Here is a 26,998-nt window from a genome sequence, read left to right as displayed (position 1 = left end):
AAAACAATAGCCTAATGAAAAAAAATTATAATGCTGACAGAATTTCATTAGTCTATAGAAATATTATTAGACACTTTTTATCCATGTAAATGTTACAAAAAAGGGGGAACGAGATAATTTAATTGCTCTAGTCTCGAAAGTATGCCCCCCAGCCTTTGATGGTCCGTGTCGGTTGATAGCGCGGGCGCCTGACAAAGTTTTACAGAGGCCGTTTCTCAATCTGAAGGCTGCAGCCTCCAGAGGTCGCATTTCTAGGCTGCATACATCATCAAAACGTTCTTATTTCGTAATATTAACGATTATGAAGTTGACTATTATTCTTAGTTAATCGTAAATTGTTTTAATATGCTTATGACTTGCTAATGTAATGTTCAGTTAACTCAAATAAACCAGGCTTGATGACGTATGCAGCCTGCATATGAGACCTCGCGCTGGTTGCAGCTTTCGGATTGAGAAACGGCCAGTCAGTAGGCAACTTTTGGAAATGGCCCGAAAAGACAGCAGGGGTCAGGATCGGAAAAAAGAAAAAAGATGAAACTGCGGGATGATGCCCGTGCATCACTTGCAGGTAAGTCCATCATGTTTAATTCCTAAATAAGGGAAATGTGCATGGGCTGCAGCTGCTGCTAATCGTAATGCGCCTCGATCTTGCGGTGCTGATATTAATGTTAGCAAACTATGTTGTTATAAGTTACAACTTCAGTGCAAGCTAAATTGAGATTTTACTGTAAAACATTACCTATGCATTTTACAAATAACTGACGGCAGCTGTTACTTTCTTTACTACGTTTTTTTAGATATTGAGCAGTTAGTTTATTTTGTGGTTTATTTTGACGTGACGGTGGTTAATACTTAGTTAATGTTAGCCAGTCAGTGCACATGGTAGGCTAACAATTCCTGACTGTTAAATATATATAAATATAAAATGTCATGATATGAAGCAAACATTACTGACACTTAGTTCTCTAAATCTTTGTAATATTTAAGAATTTTGAGTATTCTTGTTATTGATGTTTATTTAATGTAATTTATTTAAAGTGACATTGTACTTGGGAAAAACATGTCTGGATTATTTTGATAATTTAAGTTTGCTATTTGTTCTATTTTGCTATTCTATAAAAGTTTGCACTTTCAAATGTGTGTGTTGACTAAAGCTGTGAAGATTTTACTTTCTGCTATTAAGTTATATGTTTGGTAATAAAAAGTTAAACTGGCAAAAACAAACAAAAAATTTCTCAGGGTCGGGGGCATTATAAATGAATTATGCTTAGGGCACCAAAATGGCTAGCAGCGGCACTGTGTACATGTACTCAACTGCATTGTAAAAAAATGTGTTCAGTCAACTTTAAAAATATTTGAGTTGCCTTAAAAATGTTTAACTTCTCTCTAAAAATGGCTGGGTTATTTTTGACCCATAATTGGTAAATATTGGACAGAATACGTGCTTGGTTAAAAATTGACTCAATGCTGGGTTATTATACCCCATGGTTGCATAACAACAACCCAACATTGGGTCATTTTAACCCAGCACAGGGTCATTTTTAACCCAGCATGTGTTCTGTCCAATAATTACCCATTATGGGTCAAAAATAACCCAGCCATTTTTAGAGTGTTAAAATGTTTTATTATGATACTTAAATTTTTATTTATTTCAAGTAACCTGGACTTACAAAATTTAGTTGAAAATAATGAACTTATTTTTTCAAGTTGTCTGTACTAAAATTCAAGTTCATTCAACTGAAATAATTGACCAAACTATTTATTTAAAGTATCCTGGAGTTACAACGTTTGGCGAACTTACTTTTTTAAATTGTCTGTACAAGAAGTATATATAGGAACTGGGCCAGTTCATTTAAAATGTCTCAGAATGAAGCAGTCATCAGAAGACCTCTTTAGAGTAACTTTTAATATAAAATATTGCTTACAATTAAAAATATATTTTGTGTACAAAAACAGATACAACTGGTTGCTTAAAACAAACCTAAATATTTGTTGTCACATTAGTAATGTGAACAAAAGTGCAATATATTAATATAGTCATATAAAAAAAACCGATAAAATAATATTAATATTTTTATTAAATGTAATATAGTATAAAATTGTCGCATATTTGAAGAAATATTTGTAGTTTATTAGACTAGAGGTCTTAGTGTCTTTGCTGCAGATTTCCTTGTTTTCTTCTTTTCTTTAGCAATATGGCGGCGCACCCATTGGGTTTTTGGATCTGCACATATCTCTCTTCCTTTAACTGTCTGAAACCTGGGGACAAAAAGTATGAAAGATTTTCTGGCAGGCTCTTTCAGTTCAGCTTTGAATCTTAAAAATACAATAATTTACAATACGTACACAACATGCTGTTCAGGGCAGCTGCTGCTGGTCCAGGAATACGATCTTATTTTCTTCACAGGGATCGGAATGTTGGAGACGTTTTGTGAACAGCATGTTAACTGAGTAGCAACAAGTGCAAAAGGAGCTAAAAGAATAAAACAACTTATATGCTATGACATTGATGGTTATAGTAAATGCACATTATTAGATGCATTCATTTTAAATCCAACTAATAGCACAAAAATTATAATGCCCACTGCTTTGAATTTTACTATCCAATTCATACTTACTGTTTGAAGTCAAATGAAAAGAGCAGAATAGACCCAAAAGCAGAAGAGACATCAGATTCTTCATTCTTTAGTTGTTATCTATTCACACACAGAGTCAAAAGCACAGAGCCCCTTCAAGGTCCAAAGTGAACCGATCGCTTGTCCTTAGTTTTATACGGGTATCCGGACAGCTATTTTTAGACCTAATACACATCACAGTTTAAAATATTCAAGTGACATTGAAATAGGATCCTTGTTATGTCCTCTCACGATTTCCTCTAGGTTTTCTTTTGATGTTGTGGCTATGAGGAAATAAAGGCCCACTTTGTTAAATAGCAAAGAATGTATGTGTACGTTCATTATTGATTTATGTGTAAAATACATGTTTTTATTTGTCATGTGTTTTTTCAAAATGATATAACTAACATACAGGTTTTACATCATTTTTTGGAAAAGGTTATCATCATTCTCTATGCATCAATCTAAAACTGACTTTTTGCGATCTTGCAATATTTCAACAACTTACAAATCTCCTGCCTCCTCTCAAGCTGTGTTTATGCTATGTCACTCATTTTAGGCTGAGGGCCGGATGGTAAAAAACGCCACGAAGGGCCGGATAATTTTTTAAAACCTTAGTGTGCTGATAATTGTGTTAAAATTAACTAAACAAACCAATTAATTAGTTTGTTTAGCAAGAAAATTAGAGAAACACACAGCTCTGTGAAAACTACATTTCATAAGGTCACACTCATACTGTACATATTTTACACACAAATTTACATCTGTACAAAACCCACTGGCCTTAAAGCTTTAATTTAACTTCTTTTGCCTTAATGCCAAAATTTTTTATCACTTTTCTTTGGAATATATGTCACAAGCCAGGGGCTGGCTGTTACTTTGCTTAAGCCACGCCCCTTCTCGACTTCCACCTTGAGGAGGTCCCCAAAACCAACCCAATGACCAGACAACCACGAGGACAGGTAAGTATAAAAATATTCTTTATTTATTTAAATATTTAAAATGTACTGGGACTTGGGGAAAGGGAAATTAAAACTAATCTCGGGCTCTGCCCTCCAGGGGGGCCACGGCCGAGTGAGTGACAGAGGGTGGGGGGTGACGTCGAGGAACAGGCTCCCGCCTCTGGTTCCTTCTGCCCGTGGCGCACCTGCGTACCTGTATTTCGCTCGCGGCACTTCACCGCTTGACTTGCACAGCTCTTTGTCGTTGACTCACTCTCCTTTCCGTCTCTCTCTCTCCACAGGCAGTGACTGGGATACAGAGGACACAATGAATCGATCTCAAATGGGTTCTCTCACCTCTTCGCTGGCTAAAGCTTCTTGGTAAGTATGGTTTTCCTTCACAGCTCGTTTCCTTAGCGCTCACGCTCGTTCTCTCTCTTTCTCCACAGACGACAGCTGGACAGTGGTCTCTATACTACGCCGGGGACCAAATCCTCTCGGCGAGCTCGTTGGTCTGCAGAGGGGCGAGAACGTCACGCCGTCACACCGGGTCGAGCGCTGCCCTTTCCTCGGTACCCGTTGGGCGATCGAACACTGGACAGGGGCGCCCTTTTGTAGAGACCTCGGGGCGGCGGATCTCCTTCGCCTCTAGCTCTGCGACGATGAAATCACACAGGTAAGGTAGCAATGTTATTTGTAACACTCACACACCGCCAACTGCACAGTTCTTCACCGCCACTCCCAAACACACGTCCGCCAAGCGTTCGGCTGCGAAAAACACTCCAGGATGCCACTCCGTTATTCAGGACTGAAACACACTCACAGCATAATCATGTACAAGTTTGCTCTAGGACCGCTTTCCTCTTCGTCTTCCCGTGACGAGTGAGTGGAGGCGGGGATACGTCTGACAAGACACAGCAATCTCACTGCAATACACGGCATTACACAGCACCACTTCAAAGTGAAAATTTCTACATCCAAAGACTCACCCACCACGCTTAGTGCACACAAAAGACGCCCGTCTTCCTCCACTTCGCTCTGGGCGAGATACGGCAATGATAACACGGCCTAGTGCTTGTTTTCGTCACTGTGGCTGCTTCATACAAGGATCCTTCGGCTCACCCACCACGCTGACTCAGGGGTAGGGCCAACCGCTCTCTCTTGGAGGCACTCAAAAAGATCTACAGGTCAAGTACATGCAATTCATTTCCATAAAATGGGTTTTGTTACTCACGGCTGCTGCACTTCCTTCGTCTCACGTTCTCTACGTTAATCCACACTACGAACACTCCAGATGCACAGGCGGGGCGGTTTCCAGTCACCAACACACACTTTTCTACAGGTGTATACTCACAACAGTACGTTTCTTCTTCCTTTGTTTCTCTCCTCTGGATGTCAATATTCGTTTGTTCTTCAACCTATAAGGTCTTCGGTATCAACCACACCAACAACGAACTCGGTGCAGTGCTCCTTTAACTCTCTCACAGCCCCGTCCTCCTTCGCCTCTCTCGGCTGCCGTACTCTCTCCTCTCGCTCTAAGCGCTCTGTGGATCAACGGCGTCCTCCGGCTCCTCCGAGGACGGAGCGTGTGGTTTGGGTCTGCCCTAGGCAGTAGTGGAGCTCGTGCCCGAAACAACAACTCCTCGTTTGGACTTTCCTTGGACCTTTTATGGGTCTTGTCCCTCTTCTCTCCTCCAATCGCGAGTTGCCCGCTTAATTTGTACCACCTGTTGCTCATCTGCCCGTGATCTGTGTTGCCAGGGAGACCAGGAAGTGAAGGGTGCGTTAAAAAATCTGCCCGGGCGGAACCTCTCCTCTCCATTTCTGGTTCCGCCCTAAGTCACCTTGTGACATATATTTGTAATGAGAAAAGTCATTTAGAAAATGAAAATGCTAGATGGGGCAGTGTGGCCCAAACCAAAAATGGCACTAAGAGGGGTGGTCCTCCCTACTGAAAAATCCAGCAAAGACCAGCATAAGCTGGTAGCTGGTTTTACCTGGTTTAAGGTAGCAGTAGCTGGTCTAAGCTGGTCCTTCCAGCCTGGCAAAGCTGGTCAAGCTGGTGGGTCAGCTGGTCTTCCAGCATGACCAGCTAAGTCCAGCTGGACCAGCTTAAAAAGTGACCAAAACACAGCTACACCAGCTTACTACACCAGCAATACCAGCTAAAACCAAGCTGGGAGACCAGCTAAAACCAGCTCACCAGCTTATGCTGGTCTTAGCTGGATTTTTCAGTAGGGCTATTATTATGGTTTTAATAAAGTATTATAAATATGATGTGTTATATAACTAGCATCAAGTTAGACAAGTGATTATAATGGGAAATATAATAACAAGAATTAAAGTGTGACAATCTGCTAAATATTCAATATGTTGATGGAGCTTTGAATCCATGTTTGTAATGTTGAACTGCCTTTAGCAGCCTCTCTTTCCGTTCTCTGTCGTTATAGGCATTGATGTTTTTTGTATTTTTTTGTCTACAAAGTGTGCCAACAACAGCAAATTTAGTGTTTATATTAACTTGGATCTGATCGGGAACATTAAATCGATTAGACAAGCATTGTAACGTTAATACTAAGAATGTGGATATTTTGTTGTCGTTTGCTTAGTTGTTAGCACTTTTAGAACACCGACAGCAAATCATTACCGGAAGAAATACATAAACAAACTTACAAATTACTAATTCTGCGGTTTAACAACTGATTTAATGTAATGAATCTACCTGTTAATGCAACGAACTTCGAAAACTGTCATCTTCGCTCTCCAGGCAGAGAGTGGACACAGAGATGCTGCGGAGCGGTCGGGAAAACACGAAGTGGATCACCGGAATCAGTGGATCTTTAGCGGAGCGGTAACAATAAAACGGCAAGATTTTTGGGCACCGTGTTTAGTCTATGTTCCGCGTTTTGCTACTTTCCGCAAGTCTCATATTAAAAACAAACTAGACACCCGCCTGATAGGTTTTTAAAATATGTATTTAATATTTAATCAAACTGTATAAATCATCATGCAGGCCTGATTGGACACCTTTGCGGGCCGTATCCATGTTTGACACCCCTGCTCTATGTGAAGGACGTGAGACAAGTAAAAAAAAAAAACAGAAGATAGGGAAAGCGTCAGGCCCAGATGGTGTTTCACTAAGTCTGGGTTGACCACCTGACCCCAATCTTCAACAGATCTCTGCAACAGTGTGAAGTTCCTCGCTGTTCACACGCTTCATTATCATTCTGGTACCAAATTAATAGACGTAACAACTACAGGCCCGTTGCTGTTACATCTGTGGTTATGAAGTAATTTGAAATACTGGTGTTGGCCTACCTTAAAGGCGGGATGCATGATCTCTGAAAGCCAATGCTGACATTTGAAATCATGTAAACAGTCACGCCCCTACCCCAATAGAATCTGGACCTATTTGATAGACCCGCCCCACACATACGCAGCCCGTCAATGATGTCGGTTAGTAGACACGCCCCTTACTGCTGACTGGCTACAAGTGTGTTTTAGTGGTCTGCCTGACTCCTTTTCCAAAGCGTTTTAAAAAAATCATGCACCCGCCTTTAGGGACATTACAGGACCATTACTGGATCCCCCAGGGTTGCGTGCTTTTTCCACAGCTCTTCTCTCTGTATACAAACGATTGCACTAAAGGAGCCCTCTGTCAAGCTCAAGAGGTCCTTAATGTACCCAAAAATGTACAAAAACATGTGTATACATGTAAAGGTACAAAACTGAATCTTATACCACCCCAGAAATAGAAAAGGTACAGTTTTTTTACCTTACTATTTAAATACAAATATTGTTTCTTAGACAAGGCTGTTAGTACACTTTAAATGTTGGGTTTGTTTTTAATCCATTCTTGAGTAAATATTGCACAGATGTTAACTGTGTATCATAACTTAAAACTCTGATGGCTTATACAGTTATATAAAATCAGCCACATGTTGAGCTCACACAGTTTACAGTAAATGCAATGCTTTCTTTAAATTCTTTATTTAACCATCAGTTAAAGTTAAGAACTTAAAAACAAGCTTTCTAGGAAAACAACAGCTTCCAGTGGTCAAATCTGTCATATCAGCAATTTAATATATTTAGGCATGTGACATTCTGAGAAAGTATTGAACATCTGCAGAAAAGAGATGCAGCTCCACAATAACTTTTTATTATGTTGTTATATACTGATCAACAGATAAAAAAAACATTAAAATCCACTTCTGAGTGTTAACATGTATTGGACTTTAAAAAAAAAAATTTTATGCCACCCAACTACTTTGTACTTTGTTTCATTTTAAGTGTTGAATAGGACCATACTTTTACATTGAAAACGCTGCAGGACAACTGTTCATTGTTACTAATAATACTGAATGAGTACGTTGTAGCTTTCGCTTTTTTTCTTTGTATGCGGTACGATTCTGTTTATCTTTCTGTCTAATTGTATGAAATACCATTCTATCCGTCTGTCTGTGTGTGTGGCCACATTATATTCATTTATAAGACAGCTTTCTCTTCTGTGATCGAAGCCACAAACTGTTGTGGTTGGCGTTTTTTTGTTTGTTTTAATTTTAGCCATATATGACGGTGGCCTATAAGTGCAAAACAAAACAACAAAATAAAAAAAACACAAATGCAAATTTAAAACACAACGACTAATCCAGTGACAAAGTAAAAAGTCAAAAAACGAAATAACAATCATTATCAGCATTAACAATGTGATGTCCACTCTAAAAACAAATAATAGCCCCAAAAGTGGTTCACTGGCTCGTAATCATAGGGGATCCATTTTAAGTGCCATATAGCACCTATGTAGCACCTGTGTAGAACTATATTGTGCAATATAGAACCATGTCTGGTGCTATAGTGGTGCTATATCACCCTTGTTTGGTTCTTCATAGGTGCTTTATCAGTGGCAGGTCGTGACTGCTCTTCCGAGGGGCGCAAATTCAAAATAAGTGTTCGGAGTGTCATGTGTGTTGCTCGTGTTTTCAAAATATGTGTTTGTTGAATCATGTGAACCATGTGCATCACATGTTTTGTCAAAATCGCTTTATGAAAAAAGAGATGCTCACGTTCAGAAAATCCACGCAAGACACTCCCTTAACACTAAACTCTGATTACGCATGAGATTATGCGAAATCACATATAAGGGGTTTAAGGGGTGCACACCTGCAGTGTAACGGCACAACACAAACATTACCACCTTGGGTGTGCATTTTTTTCCCGAACATTTCAACAGCTCGTCGTCAATTATTCCTTGCGTATTGTATTTTATTGTATTGTATTGTTGTCTTTCTTTTCTTACCTAATTTGCACTAGGTTGCACACATGATTATAGTTCAGTGTTCAGCACCATGGTCCTGGAAAACATTGACTCATTTCACTATGTACCACACTGACAAATATAGTTAAAATGACAATATAGCCCCCCCACACTCTAATAATAGAAGATTAACTCATTGTGCCCATATAGAGGCATACAATAATGAATCTAGTACAATATTGGGTTGATTTAACCAGTGCGTTGTTCTGGAAACAATAATTAGACTCTGGGCGGTTATATTAATATATTAATTCAGTCAAACTAAGAGACAGTATAGCAGAAAATGTAGACACAGTTTGATATGTTTAATATTTCTGATAGCAGGAAGATACAACTAAGGTGAAGAGAGATGGAAACTATGTGGTCAATTTCAGTGATGATGTCAGAGAGGGGTATTTTTACAACTTGATTTGCTAATACATTATATAAACAGTTATTCTTCACATCCTTCTAACTTTGCAACATTATATTTTAGAAGCTAAACACATCTTGATTTTGTCTCCTTTAAAGTTTTCTTTTGTAATTGGTTCTTGAAACAACCTGGTGATGGTTTGGGTCGTTGGTGTTGTTATAGTTCTCCTGTTCTTTTTAGCAATAGTCTCAGTGTTTTTTGTTTTAAAATTTGGTTTTCGAACCAAAGTTTTTTGAGTTTTTAATCTAGTAGTAGTTGTCCTTTTGTCAATTTCAGAGATATGGTGGCTCACCCATTTGTCTTGTGGATCTACACAGATCTTTTTGTCCGTCTCAAACCTGAAGAGAAATTCAAAATAACAAGACTTAGAAAGCAAATTTCTACTGATTGACTAATTTAATTTGACATTAGTTTGAAATGAAATAATATCTGAATACTCACACAATTGCTGGTTTGGAGCAGCTGCTGTCAGTCCTATAGTACGACTTCACCCGTTTCAGAGGAATCGGATCATTGAAGAACTCAAAACAGCATGTTGATTTGGCCAAAACAGGGGCAACTGGAACAGAAATTCCAAGATTTGTAAAATATCATAAATCTGTATCTTGATCTACCAATAGTTTTTAACATACGTCTGATGCTTTTTAAAATGGAAAAAATGCACCGCTAGCAAAAATACAACAGTAACACATTTGAAAAGAGGTCTCACTTCTTGCATGCAGCGGCAGAGAACAAAAGATCACCAGAAACAGCAAAACCATCAGATGTCTCATTGTTTTAGATGATGTGTTCACAGTGAAGAAATGAATCCAAAGGTTGTGTTGAACTTCAAGAGACTGGCGTGTGCAGAATATCATCTGAGCATCTTCTTATATTACAGCACAGGAAAGACTTTTTTTTAGGTTTTCCTTTTTACTTCCTGTAATTGTGCTAAGTCTTTTTTCACCAACTCAAAAAGTTCAACCTGCCACAGGTACAGTGACACAGTTTAACTCAGTCGTTATTGAGTCGATTTTGTGCACTTCGATATCAGTTATAACTGCAACGGAGTGTTAGGACAGCTGAAAGGATCACTGGTGTGCACCTGCCCGAGTATACAGAGTAAAGAGACAGGCTGGTATCATCATCACAGACCACTCTCACCTCGGCCACAACCTGTTCACACTTCTCCCCTCAGGCATTTGTTGCAGATCTCTGTGCACAAGAACATCTAGGCATAAAAATAGTTTTCCCCAATGCTATCTTCAACTTGATCAGTTAACATAGCATTACCATCTGTCCATATAATTCAAGATTTTTATATATAGATTATATAGAGTATATATAACCAGCAGTGAAATGTGAGTCAGGTCTGTTTCATGGACAATGCAATTTTTAAAGAATACAACACAAATGAAAATGTATATAAATAAAGGGTAAAATAATGAAATAAAAGTTAACAATAAACATATAAGAATAAAATATCCAAATAAAGTATACTGTAGAATTAAAATTATATATAAATACAGTATTGTGTCAAAGTCTTAGGCCACCATGTCATAATTATATTTGTTGTTTTTGCAATGTTATAGTGATCATATATAAAAAAAAATTTAGTCTCTTTAATGGATTACATCCAGAAAATACAGGAAATGTGTATGTAGTATTAAAAACTGTATAAAAATATAAACTGATGTGTCAAGTTTTTAGGGTAAGCTCCCCTTCCACTTGAGCAATAGCAGGAAACTGCAGGAAACGTAACAAGGGTGTGGTGAGCTTGAACCTGCTTATATCACGAGATATTTTTTGGACCCAACATCCAATAGGAAAATTCAACTGCAGTAGCCACCGTCAGGGGCGTGTCTAGAGGGGGGTGTGGTAATGTAACCATGAGGGAAAGGGGGAAATGGTAAGAAGGCGCAAGCAGATAGCAGGATAGCTTCTTCACGTGAGTTTTATTTGCAAAACTTTTGTAGTCCAATTAAACATCTGTGGCCATACTCTAAAGAAAACTAACATTTTAAAATTAAAAAAAAAGATAAAGATAATGAAAAAGAAAAAGTAATTCAATTATCAGAATATGCCATCGTTCTTTTAACTAAGAACAAAGCCCATGTTGCTACTTTACAGCAAACAGCCATTCGGCTAACTCTCTAGCCCCCAACCTCTCTCTTCAAAGGCTGCAAGCCACTGTCTTATATAGAGAGGTTTCCCACGTCTAATTACCAGACCGCACCATCTGTATACCCCATTTTACCCACCAGTAAATTAATAAATGTATGCAGAAGGGGGAGAAACTCACATTACATTATAACAGAATATTTATAAAGCATACAATTAACACATTTACATCAAACTAAAGATATAAATATAATTTATAACAGTAAAGAAAAACGGCCCGAAACATTAACAATTAATAGTCCCGTCCGGAACTTTAAATGTACATTCATACGGGCACACGACCCCTTAGTAGGACGCACAGCACACCCGGAAGCGGACGGCTACAACACACACACGCCACGGAGGCTGCGACAGGAAAACCCAAACATAAAATCAATAAATGGTAATGTAAAACTAAACGAGTGTGTTTTGTCATTAATGTCCGAAAAGTTTTAAAGTTATTTGTATTGAAGTGCGTTGTGATATTTGCGATTATGTGCACCTAACCACAACTATACACCACCGCATCTCCGTGCATAAGTTGAATGGGATGTATGTAAATGCATGATGATCACAACTCTGTAAATCTGAATGTGAACATATACAATATTAATGACCCCCCCGGGCACATCATAAACATAAAACCTAACAAGGATGACGATGTCACATAAAGGGGACGATGTCACATAACGTCTCATCGTCACACACCCCCCCCCACAAGACCGTCACTCTCAAAAAGTCAGCTATAACATTTTGGGCCCCGGCTCTATATTTGATTTCAAACTTAAATGGCTGGAGAGATAAAGCCCAGCGGGTAATCCTCGCATTGCTGTCTTTCATTCGTTTGAGCCACTGCAAAGCTCTGTGATCAGTCTCTAGAGTGAACTCTTTCCCAATAAGATAGTATCTCAATGTGTCCAAAGCCCACTTAATAGCCAGAGCTTCTTTCTCCACAGTGGAGTATTTAGTCTCTCGGGGAAACAGCTTGCGACTTATGTATTGTACAGGTTTAGAGTCCTTACCTTCGCCCTGTAGGAGAACTGCCCCAAGACCCACTCCCGAAGCATCAGTTTGTACCGTAAAAGGGAGATCGAAGTTTGGGCTTTGCAGAACGGGTGTTTGACACAGACAGCCCTTTAAATCCTCAAAGGCTTCCTGACATTCAGGGGTCCAAATCACTTTCTGTGGTTTGTCCTTTCGAGTAAGGTCCGTCAACACCGCCGCTCGGCTGGAAAGGTTAGGTATAAAGCGCCTGTACCAACCAAGTAGGCCCAAGAAAGATCTCACTCTCTTTTTTGTTGTTGGAGGGGGACAGGAACGTACTGCTTCAACCTTGTGAACTTGGGGTCTGATGACCCCTCCTCCCAGCACATACCCCAGGTAAGAAACTTCTGATCTTGCCAAGTTACACTTTTTTGCATTAACCACTAGTCCAGCAGCCTTTATACGTTGGAACACCTCAGCCAAGTGCCCTAAATGTTCTTCCCAGGATGCACTATATATCACTACATCATCAATATAGGCAGCAGCAAAATCTGCAGTCTCTGAAAGAACTTGATCCATAAGCCGCTGGAAAGTCGCTGCGGCTCCATGCAGCCCAAAAGGCATGACCTTGAAATGATATAATCCAGATGGGGCTCGGAAAGCAGTCAGGTCTTTGGCAGCGTCTGACAGCGGGACCTGCCAATAACCCTTACACAGATCTAACGTGCTTAAGAATTTTGCCTTTCCAAGCCGTTCCACCAACTCGTCAACTCTAGGCATGGGGTACGGGTCGAAAGCAGAGATGGCATTTAGCTTAGAAAAGTCAACACAGAACCTTAAGGTCCCATCCTTCTTGGGTACAAGAACCACTGGGCTGCACCACTCGCTTTTTGATGGTTCAATCACCCCAAGATCTAACATGACTTGAACTTCCCTTTTTAAGTCGGAGATGAGGCGAGCTGGGACTCGGCAGAATGACTGACGTATGGGCCCTGGCGACTGAAGTCGAATGCCATGTTGAGTCACGTCCGTCCTTCCTGGTTTATCACTGAAGAGACCTGTTGGTATTATCGCCTCAATTTGCTGCCTCTGTTGAGTTGACAGATGATTAAGATTGGGTAAGGTGTTGTGGTCTTGGCTAGTTGGAAAGTATTGTTCCTCCTCTTCTTCCTCACTGTCCACTGACCGAGCCCACATTTGCTCTGATACAGAACAGCTTCGGTCCTGCCATGGTCTGAGTAGATTAACATGAAATACCTGAGTCTTTCTACGACGATCTGGTAGACTGATTTCATAATTGGTTTCTCCCACCTTCTTCAGGACCTCGTACGGTCCCTGCCATTTTGCAAGAAGTCCAGTGTCAGATGTGGGTAGGAGGAGCAAAACCTTTTGGCCTGGTTTAAGAACTCTTTTCCTTGAAGATCTGTCATACCACATTTTCTGCTGTCGCTGAGCTGTGAGCATGTTGTCTCTGACGAGTTCAGCCAAGGAATCCATTTTCTGTCTCATTTTAAGAATGTATGATACAATGTTGGTTTGCTCTTGTGGATTGTCCCCCTCCCATGCCTCTTTAAGGACATCCAAAGGCCCACGAACTTGGCGACCATAAAGCAGTTCAAATGGTGAAAAGCCTGTAGAGGCCTGAGGGACCTCTCTATATGCAAACAACAGGTACGGTAGCCACTGATCCCAATCTGAACCTGTGTCTGAGACAAACTTGCGCAGCATAGACTTCAAGGTGTGGTTGAAACGTTCAACCATGCCATCAGTCTGGGGTGATACGGGGTGGTCTGGATAGGGTGAATGCCTAGCATGGAATAAACTTCCTTGATCTGTTTAGAAGTAAAGTTTGTGCCTTGGTCTGTCAATATTTCCCTAGGTATTCCTACCCGTGAGAACAGCTGTGTGAGTGCATTTACAATTTGCCTTGTCTTAACCTTTTTGAGAGGGAAAGCCTCAGGGTATCGTGTTGCATAATCACATACAACTAATATGTAGCGATTCCCTGTTCTGCTCCTCTCTAGGGGACCTACGACATCCATAGCTATACGTGTAAATGGCACATCAATGATAGGGAGGCTAACCAAGGGGGCCCTGTCTCCCTTTTTGATAGGGGCTGTCAGCTGACATTCAGGACATGACTTGCAAAACTCCATAACATCCATATATAGCCTTGGCCAATAAAATCTGTTGGATATCCTAGCCAGTGTCTTTTGTTGGCCTAAATGACCTGCCCAAGGAGTGGAGTGACCCATATTCAGAATCATAGATCTCAGGGGAGTAGGCACTACTAACTGCTGTCCAGCATTACCTTGCCGATACAACCTTTCGTCTTTCAGCACGAACTGGTCCCTGTCTGTCACACTACTCAAGACATCCTTTTTACCTACTTTTGCAAACAATGGCTGCAGAGTAGCATCCTGCTTTTGCAGCTCCACAATATTATGTGGTATAACTTCTACATCTTCTGCCCTAGGTTTGGAAAGACGTTCAACCATTGTTGTGCCTTTAACTTTCTGTTGCCGCTTCTCTCTTCTTGTTTTCTTTTCTTTGGGACTCTCTGCAAAAGGTAAAGGATCCAGAAGCTGTTTTGACTGTGCCCTTGTAACTACTCTTACTTCAGCTACCTCTTTGTCATCACGTAGCAAGTGAGCTAGCACAGGAACATCTCTACCCAACACAACAGAATAGGGAGCTTTATCAACAACACCAACAGTCAAACAGTAGGTTTGTCCTTCAATCTGAATGTTCAGATCAACTGTGGGATATTCCCTTTCATCACCATGAATGCACTGAACCTTTAAACTACCCTTATAGGATGCATGTACACTATCCAAGCATTCCTGTCTGACCAATGTTTGACTGCAGCCTGTATCTACCAGCGCTTTGAACGTTCTGCTTCCTATTTTCACTGAAACTACAGTGTCAATGTTGTGTTTTGCTTCAATATATGGGTCTAGAGGTCTAGGAGTATAGCAAAGGTGTGTGCTACTGACCTGTATTGGGCAATCTGCCTTCTTGTGCCCCTGCTGGCCACATGCATGGCACAGAAGTGGAGGTCTGCCCTTAGGCTGCCTATCAGAGGTTTGTTGGCGATTGGCGGTATTATAAACTTTAGCCTGAGGGGTATATGTGAAATTTGGGCTTTTGGGTATGTTATGACCACTTCCGTAACCCACCCCAGACTTACCTGGCAAGCTGCTGGACTTGCCTTGAGAGTATCCTAGTTGATAGGGAAAACGTCGTGCTGAAATGAATGTTTCTGCCAGCTCCGCAGCTTGCTTAGAGGAAGATGGGTTATGCTCCTTAATCCACGTCCTGATCTCAGGGTTAAGGACTTTGAGGAATTGTTCCAAAATGATAACATCGCCAATTTCCTCCTTAGATCGATGTCCTGGTGTCATCCATTTGTCATAAAGATCCTTTAACCTTGCTTGAAGTTCTCTGGGTGTTTCACCCTCCTGAACAAAGTTAAATCGAAATCTCTGTCTATATGTCTCTGAGTTGATTTCGTATTTAAGCAACACAGCTTTTTTCACTAGGTCGTAATTCAGAGTGTCAGCAATGTCCATAGCAACATAGGCCGCTCGTGCCTTACCTGTGAGGAGTGGTATTAAGTGCAATGCCCAGTCTTGTCTGGGCCACCTCCAAGCCAGAGCAATCCGTTCAAAGGTGGTCAAGTAATGTTCAATGTCCTCATCCTCTTGTAGTGGTAACATTTTTGGACCTTGCCATCCCATGTATGGAGATCCTTGCCACTGTCCCGATGATGAAGCTTGTACAGAAGGCTGTGCAGAATCGGTGCTTTGGGGTGCTTGAGCCCCACCCTGGGAGTGATGGACTATGCGATGAAATGGATGTGTACCAGCAGATGTTATTGAAGCGTCTTGAGCTGCGCTACCCCCCATCTGATCCTGGCTCCGCAGTTGGACCTCATTCTGCAATTGTGTAAACTGATGTTGTAAAGTTCGCCACCTGTGCTCTTGCCGTTGGGCTTCCCTTTGCAGATGATCTTCTCTAGCTTGCTGTGACTGCATAAAGGAATGTAACGTCCTGGACAGCTGCTGTATGGCCTCACCATTGCCTTCTTGTGGAGACATGCTAGCTGCCCCATGATCTGGGATTTCTTCATGAACGTCATCAGACGCTTTCACCGACGTTTGTTTCTTGGGACCCATCCTGGATTGCTGCTGCGCCCCCTACTGGAATGGAGTAACCGCTGCCACCATGTGTGGTAATGTAACCATGAGGGAAAGGGGGAAATGGTAAGAAGGCGCAAGCAGATAGCAGGATAGCTTCTTCACGTGAGTTTTATTTGCAAAACTTTTGTAGTCCAATTAAACATCTGTGGCCATACTCTAAAGAAAACTAACATTTTAAAATTAAAAAAAAAGATAAAGATAATGAAAAAGAAAAAGTAATTCAATTATCAGAATATGCCATCGTTCTTTTAACTAAGAACAAAGCCCATGTTGCTACTTTACAGCAAACAGCCATTCGGCTAACTCTCTAGCCCCCAACCTCTCTCTTCAAAGGCTGCAAGCCACTGTCTTATATAGAGAGGTTTCCCACGTCTAATTACCAGACCGCACCATCTGTATACCCCATTTTACCCACCAGTAAATTAATAAATGTATGCAGAAGGGGGAGAAACTCACATTACATTATAACAGAATATTTATAAAGCATACAATTAACACATTTACATCAAACTAAAGATATAAATATAATTTATAACAGTAAAGAAAAACGGCCCGAAACATTAACAATTAATAGTCCCGTCCGGAACTTTAAATGTACATTCATACGGGCACACGACCCCTTAGTAGGACGCACAGCACACCCGGAAGCGGACGGCTACAACACACACACGCCACGGAGGCTGCGACAGGAAAACCCAAACATAAAATCAATAAATGGTAATGTAAAACTAAACGAGTGTGTTTTGTCATTAATGTCCGAAAAGTTTTAAAGTTATTTGTATTGAAGTGCGTTGTGATATTTGCGATTATGTGCACCTAACCACAACTATACACCACCGCATCTCCGTGCATAAGTTGAATGGGATGTATGTAAATGCATGATGATCACAACTCTGTAAATCTGAATGTGAACATATACAATATTAATGACCCCCCCGGGCACATCATAAACATAAAACCTAACAAGGATGACGATGTCACATAAAGGGGACGATGTCACATAACGTCTCATCGTCACAGGGGGGCATGGGGTGGCACCGGCCCCCCCTGGAATATGATTGCCCCCCCCCGGTGCCCCCCCTCCAATCTCATTGGGCCAACTAGATTTACTGTCAACCTGAAAATGCCCGCCGAACCATTGGACCAGAGAGCTGTCAATCACTGTTTGATATGAGACTCGCGCGAACGCGAAGAAGAAGCCACCACAGTAGTTGCGCGTTTTTAAAACAGGAGGAAAGAGACACCAAGACACCCACCGCACCATTGGACCAGTTGTCAATCACTGTTTGATTTGAGACTCGTGCGAACGCGAAGAAGGAGCGGGCGCCCCGCCACAGACTCAACACTGGCACAAATCAACACGAATCAAATAGATTTTTCATGATTACCATTTACATTTTATTTTACTATTTAAAACGGCTTCGTTCGCTGTTGCAAGCGCTCAGTAGTGCTCTCGCGTGCACGCTTTCTCACTGCTGTATGCGGAACCTCGACGTGCCTCTCTTACATGACACTGAGTGAAGGAGTTAAAAGTTGGCGGTGTTTTCCAACTGGGTTCCTTCATGTATTTGTCTTTTCACATAAACGTTAACAGTCAACAGATGTTACTGACGAGAAGACGATTGATCGAGTATCATGACTTAACGAAAGGTTAGTAGTGTTTTCCCACACAGACACACACCAGTTCTCTGTGCACGAGCTCTCTCCCTCCCTATGGTGCGGTATGCGCACGCCCGCGTAACAGTATATTTTCTAATTTGCGCTGAATTGTCTGCCCTATACGCGATCGACAATTAAACTTTCACTCGCATTTAAATTTAAAAGCGCTCATAAACACAACCAGATGAGAAGAGCAACCCTGCATGAGACACACAGGTAATCCGAAATCACCTCGTATCAGCTTAATGTAAATGTATGGTGATTTTATCAGACAATGTTGCATTTAAATCAGGATTTTAGCAGTATAAAGTAACAGCTGGTTGCATTAAACACGAGGTGTTATTGGGTCGTGTTTAGTCACTATTTTAAACTCTTTCTTTATGTCTGATAACAGAACAGATGATATGTAAAAATAGCATTCAGTTGTGTAACAGTACAATAAAATAAACAATGGAAGTCAGATCAGACAGAGTAGAAAAACACATTTTTAAGTAGTCTAATATTTTCCCAAACGGTCCTGATATGTCAGAACGTTAACTAATACCAGCTGCACGCAACTCTGTGTAATTTAGATAACCTACTTAAAGGAATAGTTCACTTAATTTAAATGGTCATATACCTAAACTTCTTTCAAACCTGTATGAGTTTCTTTCTTCTGCTGAACACAAAAAAGAAAGGAGTTAAGAATGTCGGTAACCAAAATCAGTTGATGAATCCCATTGACTTCATATGTAGGAACAAAATAACATGGCAGTCAATGGGGTTCATCAACTTTCTGGCTACTAAATATATTACCAAAATTTTTTATTTTGTGTTCAGCACTAGAAAAACTCATACAGGTTTGAAATAACTTTAGGATGAGTAAATTTTGACAATTTATTTAAAGTGAACTATTCTGGAACAGAACTGTGTTGTCTAATCCATGCAAAATACAAAAATTAATAGATTAATACCATCTATATTAGAGCACGTGCAATGCACAAGATTTTGGGAACCATGCTTAATATTTTCTAAACCAGTATCTATTTCATTTGAATTTTCTGATTGGCCCCCCTGACTGGTTATTGGTCCCCCCGGTGCCCCCCCATTTATAAAATCCTGGAATCGCCCCTGGCCACTGTTCAACCTGAATTGTAGTACCATATATTGTAGTACTGAAACACTTTATATCCAAATGTCAAAAAACTTACTAAAATCAATGGTTTAGGGTTTAGTTACTCTTTAAACCAATTAAATTAAATCCTAATTTCTCATTTTGAAGAAATTAGTCTTTTTACTTCATTCTGCTCAAAAAAAAAAAAAAAAAAAAAATATATATATATATATATATTATATATATATATATATATATATATATATATATATATATATATATATATATATATATATATATATATACATCAACATATATTATGATATCACTTTCTATGTTTAAGTATGTTAACCTAAAACTTTGACGGCTTACAAGCAAGTTATTTTTATTATAGTAATACAGTTACATAATATCAGCCACATGTTTAGCTCATACAGTTTACAGTAAATGCAATGCTTTCTATTTCATTATTTTAACAGCTTCCTGCTGTCAAATCTGTCATATCAGCAATGCAATGTGTAGGGGTATGTGTGAGTGTAGACATATTCAGAAAATATTTAAGATCTGCAGAAAAGAGATGCAGCTTCACAATAACTTTTAGTATGTTATTATACTGACTAAGAGACAAAATCATGAAAATCCACTTCTGAGTGTCAACATGTATTGGACTTTAAATTGTGGTTTATTTTTTTTAATACCACCCATATTCTTTGTACTTTGTTTCATGTAGTTGTATAGGCCCATGCTTTAATTCACATTGAAAACATTCTCCAGGAAAACTGTTCATTGTTACTAATAATACTGAATGAGTACTTTGTAGCTTTCACTTTTTTCTTGTACGCAGTACGATTCTGTTTATCTTTTTGTCTACTTGTCTTGTATTAAATACCATGCTACCTGTCTGTCTGTCTGTCTGCCTGTCTGTCTGTCTGTCTGTGACTTAATTTTGAGGGTGATTTATTGTAACTTGGAAATGTAATGCCCACCCATGTCCAGTTGGTGGCAAATGCGCACCATTCATTCATCTGCTTTCCACCTCCTCCTTAATTCTTTATTTGTACCGCAAGGAGGGGTGGAACAAGGATTGAGGAGGCTTTTTAAGGAGTCATGAGTGATGAATTACAAGTTTATCCTATGCATAAGTGTTTTATCAATTAAACCTGACGCACTTATAAAATACACATTTTGAAATACACATAAATCTCGGTATTAATGTTTAAATTATTGTAAATGTGGACTGTAAATGTATTGTAAACGTTTCATACAGTATATTTAATATTTATGTCCGATCTGATCAATGGTACACTGTAAAAAATAAATTGTTGGCTCAATGAATTATTTTTTAGTAACTAGTTCCACAGAAATTTTACGTTCACTCAATTTCTGTCTCCAAAGTGTTACCTGGATTGATGTTTTTTAGTTGGCCCAAATTTGACTCAAATATAAAAAAGTATGTTGGCTCAATTAGCTTTATAGTTCATTCAACTAAAATGTTTTAATCAGTTGAATCTTTAAAAACTTACAGCAAAGACTCTGTCAATTAAAATTTAAGTATTCACTCAATGTTTTATGTGTTACTTCAATTAATATTTATTATTTGGGATTTTTTTAATAACATTTTTAAATTATTTAACAAAATAATTAACTTCAGTCACATAAAAACAAAAGCTTTTTATTCACTTACACTTATCATACAGACTGAACATACAGAATTAAGTCTTCTTTAAATAGAGGGCATAAAACAGTCCAAAAAGCCTCCAAAGTCAGTCAGAACATCTCCAGGGCCATTTAGGAGACTTTCCTCAGCCAGTCCAAGCGGAGACTGTCTCGCTATGTATCCTTCTGGTCTGCCCCTCACATAATCTCCGCTCTGGTTTGATAAACAGAGGAATATAAACACACACACATACATAAATAACATGTTTAATATAATAAAGTTTGACGGTGAAAGACTTTATTCCCTAAATAACATTAATGTTAGGCCAAATTTCCCTCAGACATCACACATTAAACACTATTGGGCGGTTTTCTCGGACAGGGCTTTTCACTGACTAAAATAACTTACTGACATCTCTTAACATATGAGTGCTATTGTTTTGTCTCAAAATGCACGCCAGTATTGTATTATATAAGGTTTGTTTGTAAAAATGTCCCAATTATAATAAAGACCGAGTTCTAAACTTTGTCCGGTAAACCAAACCTATATCCAGGCTTTTTATCTTAACTAAAATAGCTCCACTTTACTTCGGTCACGTAACATAACACACTTCTAATGTATCTTTACAAAAATATAATTACAAAAACGTCGAGTATTTGCGTCTTTGCCAATTAATATATTCTAAAATTAACATTTAATTACAAACACTTACCTGACGTGAACTTGAGGAAACGGCTGACTTGTGTCCTCCCTTGTGTGAATCATTGAGTGATTCCAGCTGTTGCGTGCGGATTGATCTCAGATGAAATGACCTGTGATCCAGATCCTTCCGAGTTAAAACATTTTAAATTCAAAATACACAGACGCACGCGCATAGATACATACATGCACACGCGCGCACACACGCACGCACACGGGTACACACACGGGTACACACACGGGTATATTTAGAAGTTTTAAGATTGTTATGATATTGGGACTATTTCTCCACTCGCACCTTCAGCTCTGAAGTTCAAAATCGCAGGCAGTACGCAGCCCAGTTATAACAAATGTGAAAGATATGAAATATCATTCAACAGCGATATCATTTAAGTGCAATCCTAAAATATGATTTAAAACATACCAGTAAACCTTTTATTATTAAGTATAAGAAATTAAAATGAATTAAATTGCATGTTTAAACGCCACAGAGATATCAGAGCCAGCAGTCGGTTTCTGATGGGCTTGCCGAGGCGAGGCTGCGCTGGGCGGGGTGTGAGCGCTTAAGTGTCTGTGATTTTCTGGAGCTCATCTGGAGCTCTTCTCCGTCCGAAAGTGTCCGAGCACATTTTTAAATAGACGCTATCTATATTAACCGACCGCATATTTAAACTTAAAGCACATACATTCACGCCTAGCCTGACGTTGTCATACTCAATTCTAGTCAGAATTTGAGTCTGATACCGCTCCATTGAGCTATAATTATGAGGCGTGTCTCAACCGAAAAATGCCTCTGCACTCAATTGGATAGACCTACGACCAATCAGAGCAACGGGGTGTGAGACGTATGTTGAAATGACGTATTTGCAGCTTGACCGAACTGCTAGTTATTTCGCTAACACACTACAAGTCTGAGTTTGCGAACGTACATCAACACCTACTATGTTTACAACATTTCATTTATATCACATTAAGTCATACAGTAAGACTATCTCTTACCATTTGTACATTAGTTGAACTTCATCCACGACGATACCCATTACGTTTGCTTGTTATATCCATCTCGTCGTGCACACCGAGTTGCATCGCCGTGATACCCATTTTAGTTGCTTCTTTAACTTGATCTTTCATAAGTGCGACAACTTTTGTCGAATCCCGTAGGACGGCAAAAACATCAACAAATGCCTTGCTCGCGTTTCTCTGTTCCTCTTTTAAAATCAATGCTCTGTCGATATCTTTTAGAACAGACTCAATGTCAGAGTCCACACATCTGATTTCTACCGCGGCAGCCATTTCGTTGTAAACAACAGATTCAACACACGCGCTCTTTGGTGACGTGGTTGATTTACGTTACTGATCATCTGTCCATCATCATATAAAGCCCGCCCTGACAATTTGATTGGTTCGACCAGCTTTGGGTCGAGCATAGTAGCAACTCAACGGTGAAACTCCAGACCGATCTTCCCGTTCCTCAAAATGTTGTGGGCGGGGCTAAGATCGGCTGGCACCCAGGCTAATTCACGCCTGAACAACTCTTAAAATTACATTTTGTTACCAAATAACAGTAATATTGTGAGCATTTTGTTGTCAGGAAACATAGCTGTCATAAGTCCACATATTGACCAGATTTGTCTTAATTAGTTCAGTCAACATAGCCATTCTGAATGTTGACTGAATTTGGAAATAACCATTCACTTAATGTTTTAAACACAGATTTATCTAGACTTAAAATAATATGTCTACTCAACTAAGCCCAAACAAGAAAGTTGGTTTAACTTATATATTTTTGCCCGTCCAACATTTCATTAATTGGATTTTTTACAGTGTAGACACATCCATTTTACATCACTTTTAAGAATGTCTTTATTTTAATGTAGCAAGGCTATGAACACAAGTGTGTATTTAACTTTATTTTTTTGGTTAAATATTTTGGTTTTTAATCTAACTTTATACAGAGAAAGGAATGAGGATATGCCATTTCATGCTTTTTCTCCTCCGTCCCCGCATCTTTCCTCACTTGCATCTGTAAGGGGGTACAAAATATATCACCCATCCATCCGTTTGGCCTAACAACGGAATCCAAACGGCATGGTCGAAGGATTCTAGCGCGTTCTGTCATTTCCGGCGCTTGCAGATGACGTTTTGGCGTTACGTAATTAAGTTTGTTTATCTCTTATCTGACTCCAAAGATAAAGTTTTAGTTTATATTATAATTAGGGCCGGGACTTTAACGCGTTAATTAAGATTAATTAATTACACAAAAAATAACGCGTTAAACATTTTAACGCATTTTAATCGCACTTATTAACGGAGTCATTCGTAAATGCTGCAGACCCTGTTTTAGTTCGAGAACTCCGGAGTTGTGCTGCAGTTTAAATAAAAGTAGACGGAACCTAAACGAACAGCTGATTTTAACGGGACAACGCATCAGTTTCAAAGTAAAAATTATTTATTCTGGTAAATGGAGGTTTGCAACGGAGGTTTTGCCCAATAAACATCTACCAACAAACTACAGATTATTTTAACATGTATCCTAATGTCTGTTATATGTTAATGTTTGAGTATTGCTGGGTTTAAATATTGTTGTAATGTTGTTTTGTTTCAATTTAATTAGCTTATTGCGAGTTTAATTTAAGTTTTGTTTGCTACTTTAAAATGAATTTCGTTTCAAATAATTTGTCTACTAATTATAAACAATGTTTTGTTGTTAGGTTTTGTGAATATAAATTAAAAAGAACATTAAAAGCAACACCGTGCATCTCATTGATGCATATGCTACCGAATGCCAAAACATGCAATGAGTAGCCTATATCACTTAAAAATCAGCTTGGCAGTCCCCAGAAATTACATTTACACGCGCATTTAGAGCATATAGCAGCACGTTTGATTTGCGGTGTGCTTAAGACTTTCAAAAATCAACTTCATATTAATTTTAATAGGCTACTTTGACGGAGGACACGCACAGAGAATAGCGACGGCAGGTAAAGGAAAAAAGTTAAATGGTGTTTTTCTGACGAATAGAGTCAGTTTGTAAGAACATTTTTAAATGGACTATAAGATCATCAATATGAACTCTGAACAATGAACTATTATAAACATAACAGCAAGAAAACCTGAAGAGGATCTTGCAACATTAAAGAAACAAGCATTTATGTAGGCTAAAGCTATATATCACCTCTTATTTTTTAATTTTGTTAAGTTTCAATGGTAAGACTAAAAGCGCGTACATTACGCAGCGCTTTTCACATCTGAATCCCACTTAAGAAAACTATAAACGATGTGCAACTTAAAAATGTGCATAATATATTTTTTATATTTTAATTTTAATATAGGCTATATAGTATATTATGTTTTGTTGTTTTTATACGTGAGGTGGGGGATCCGCGCAAATAGGTACCGGAACACAGACAGTCAAAACAACACATTAGTGTTGATTCTGGGACAACAAACTGCGTCATCCTGGAATCCACCCATCTCTGTGTTATTATTGAAACAACACATTTTGTGTTACTTTTAACACAACATGTTTTATACTTGAACACAAAATCAACACAAAATGACACATAATGTCTTAAAATTACACATAATGTGTTAAAAGCTTACCGCACAATGATGTGTATAAAATTAACACATCATTTCTAAGAGTGTATACTAAAAATCCATGTAAAAAAATTACTTCTTAATGTTCTCAGGTCAAATATTTATATGTGATTAAAATGCGATTAATTTAGATTAATTAATTACAAAGCCTCTAATTAATTAGATTAATTTTTTTAATCGAGTCCCGGCCCTAATTATAATACAAATCAGATTGATTATTACTTTAAAAACTTACAGAAATTGGAGGGATGTTTTTTAATTCTGATAAAGCTCTGGTATTACACTCGTTCATTCGGTTCTCACAGTCGCACATGATCCTAGTATGGGCCTTATAATTAATCCCTGCCAGAGGTTGGACTATATGCTTAAGCGGCCGCTCACTCTGTGCTCAACTTTAAACATACTTTATTTAGTCCCCTTAGAGGTGACACTTAATTGTTACAATAATTATTTCTAGTCAAAGTTAATGAATAGTATAGACGGTTTCATCGGACACACGTGATACACGTCTGGATCCGAACCTTACTTCCGGTTACGTTTTTTTAATGGTCTGACTAGTTGCTAAACTAATCTCTTGAACAAATGCCTCGTCGAAAATAACAAATGTTTGGTTTCCTATATAATCTATGTTTTGTTTTGTTTGCTTGTTATATAAATAAACTATGTTTAAAGAAATTTGTTGTTATTTATTATTAGCGGAGTTTACCGGAAGTTACGTGCGTACCGCGACAGCGGCTTGTTTATGTTGTTACTGCTGAAACGGTCTATAATATTGAAATAAACAGAGGTTGAGACTGACCCTATTTAGAGTTATCAGAAATGTTACTCTAAACAGAAACACAGCCTCCACGCTTCTAAGTACACTTAAACTAACGCCAATTGCTAGTCGTATCTCTCAAATCCTCAGCTGATGTATTATTCACTATCTAACTGGGATTGGGCCGATCCTAGCCTGATTTCAGTCCTTACGGTAACTAGATACAACGATATTACTTGCAGTGTCGACATTTACAGAGCAACAGTAAAATCAAACATCATAATTTATTAGCCAGGTAGAAAAAACATAATTCAGAAGCCGATTTACATTCCAATTCAAATACGAAGCAACAAATATAATCAAATGAGAATAATGCATACCTGGCAAATGATGAATATCTGGTTACAGATTTCTCAAAGTAAAATGAGATTGATGCTATATCAAAGATACAGCATCATGGGGGTAAGTTTCCAAGTACAGAAAGACCCTCTGAACCATTTTACATCATTCCCCTAAATATCCAGAGAGACAAAGCATATAGGAGTTTGGTACTGATTGGTTGTTGTAAAACTCAGGGGTGTTGGCTAATATACATACAGCTGGTGATTGGTCAACATGTCTAAGGTAGGAGTTGTCTCCCAACATTAGGTTAAGTTTACTTATTGTCACAGATTAACATTGAATCCTGTTGTCATATTAATAAACCCAAATGTACCACTTGCATTAAAACACTTCATATAACACCAAACAAGACCAGTTTCAGATTCTTTGTGCATGTAGAATGTAGCATTCCATATACAGTTTGCTTTTAGAACATGAGGAGAGGGGGACGAGAAAGTGTGGTAGGGTGTGACTCTTCTGTAGATGTGAATTCTTTGAGAAAGGTTTCAGATGATAATTCAACAGTAATTAGGAAGCGGTTCCCT

At 38.9% G+C, this 26,998-nt stretch overlaps 2 protein-coding genes across 2 annotated transcripts in view; both read right to left on the bottom strand.

Annotated features, from left to right (window-relative positions):
* Positions 1 to 1,889: 1,889 nt before the first annotated feature.
* LOC135758889 (monocyte chemotactic protein 1B-like) lies at positions 1,890 to 2,777 on the bottom strand. The gene is made up of 3 exons (XM_065273596.2): positions 2,619 to 2,777; positions 2,347 to 2,473; positions 1,890 to 2,259 (listed from the first exon to the last, which is right to left on the bottom strand). Exons 1-3 carry the CDS (start codon positions 2,680 to 2,682, stop codon positions 2,133 to 2,135), a joined length of 318 nt encoding a protein of 105 aa, XP_065129668.2. The 5' UTR covers positions 2,683 to 2,777; the 3' UTR covers positions 1,890 to 2,132.
* A 6,729-nt stretch (positions 2,778 to 9,506) lies between these two features.
* Positions 9,507 to 26,998, bottom strand: part of LOC135781240 (C-C motif chemokine 4-like) — a 59,281-nt gene continuing 41,789 nt past the window's right edge. Inside the window, exons 4-5 of the transcript XR_010545124.2 lie at positions 9,724 to 9,841; positions 9,507 to 9,620 (exon numbers count right to left, since the gene is read on the bottom strand). The gene's annotated coding sequence lies outside the window, so the exon portion shown is untranslated. The remainder of the gene's footprint in view (positions 9,621 to 9,723; positions 9,842 to 26,998) is intronic.

Source organism: Paramisgurnus dabryanus, chromosome 23, assembly GCF_030506205.2.
Source record: "Paramisgurnus dabryanus chromosome 23, PD_genome_1.1, whole genome shotgun sequence".
NCBI classification, from domain to species: domain Eukaryota; kingdom Metazoa; phylum Chordata; class Actinopteri; order Cypriniformes; family Cobitidae; genus Paramisgurnus; species Paramisgurnus dabryanus.
Note: the sequence above shows the minus strand (reverse complement) of the source record. Positions and strands in the feature narration are given on the sequence as shown.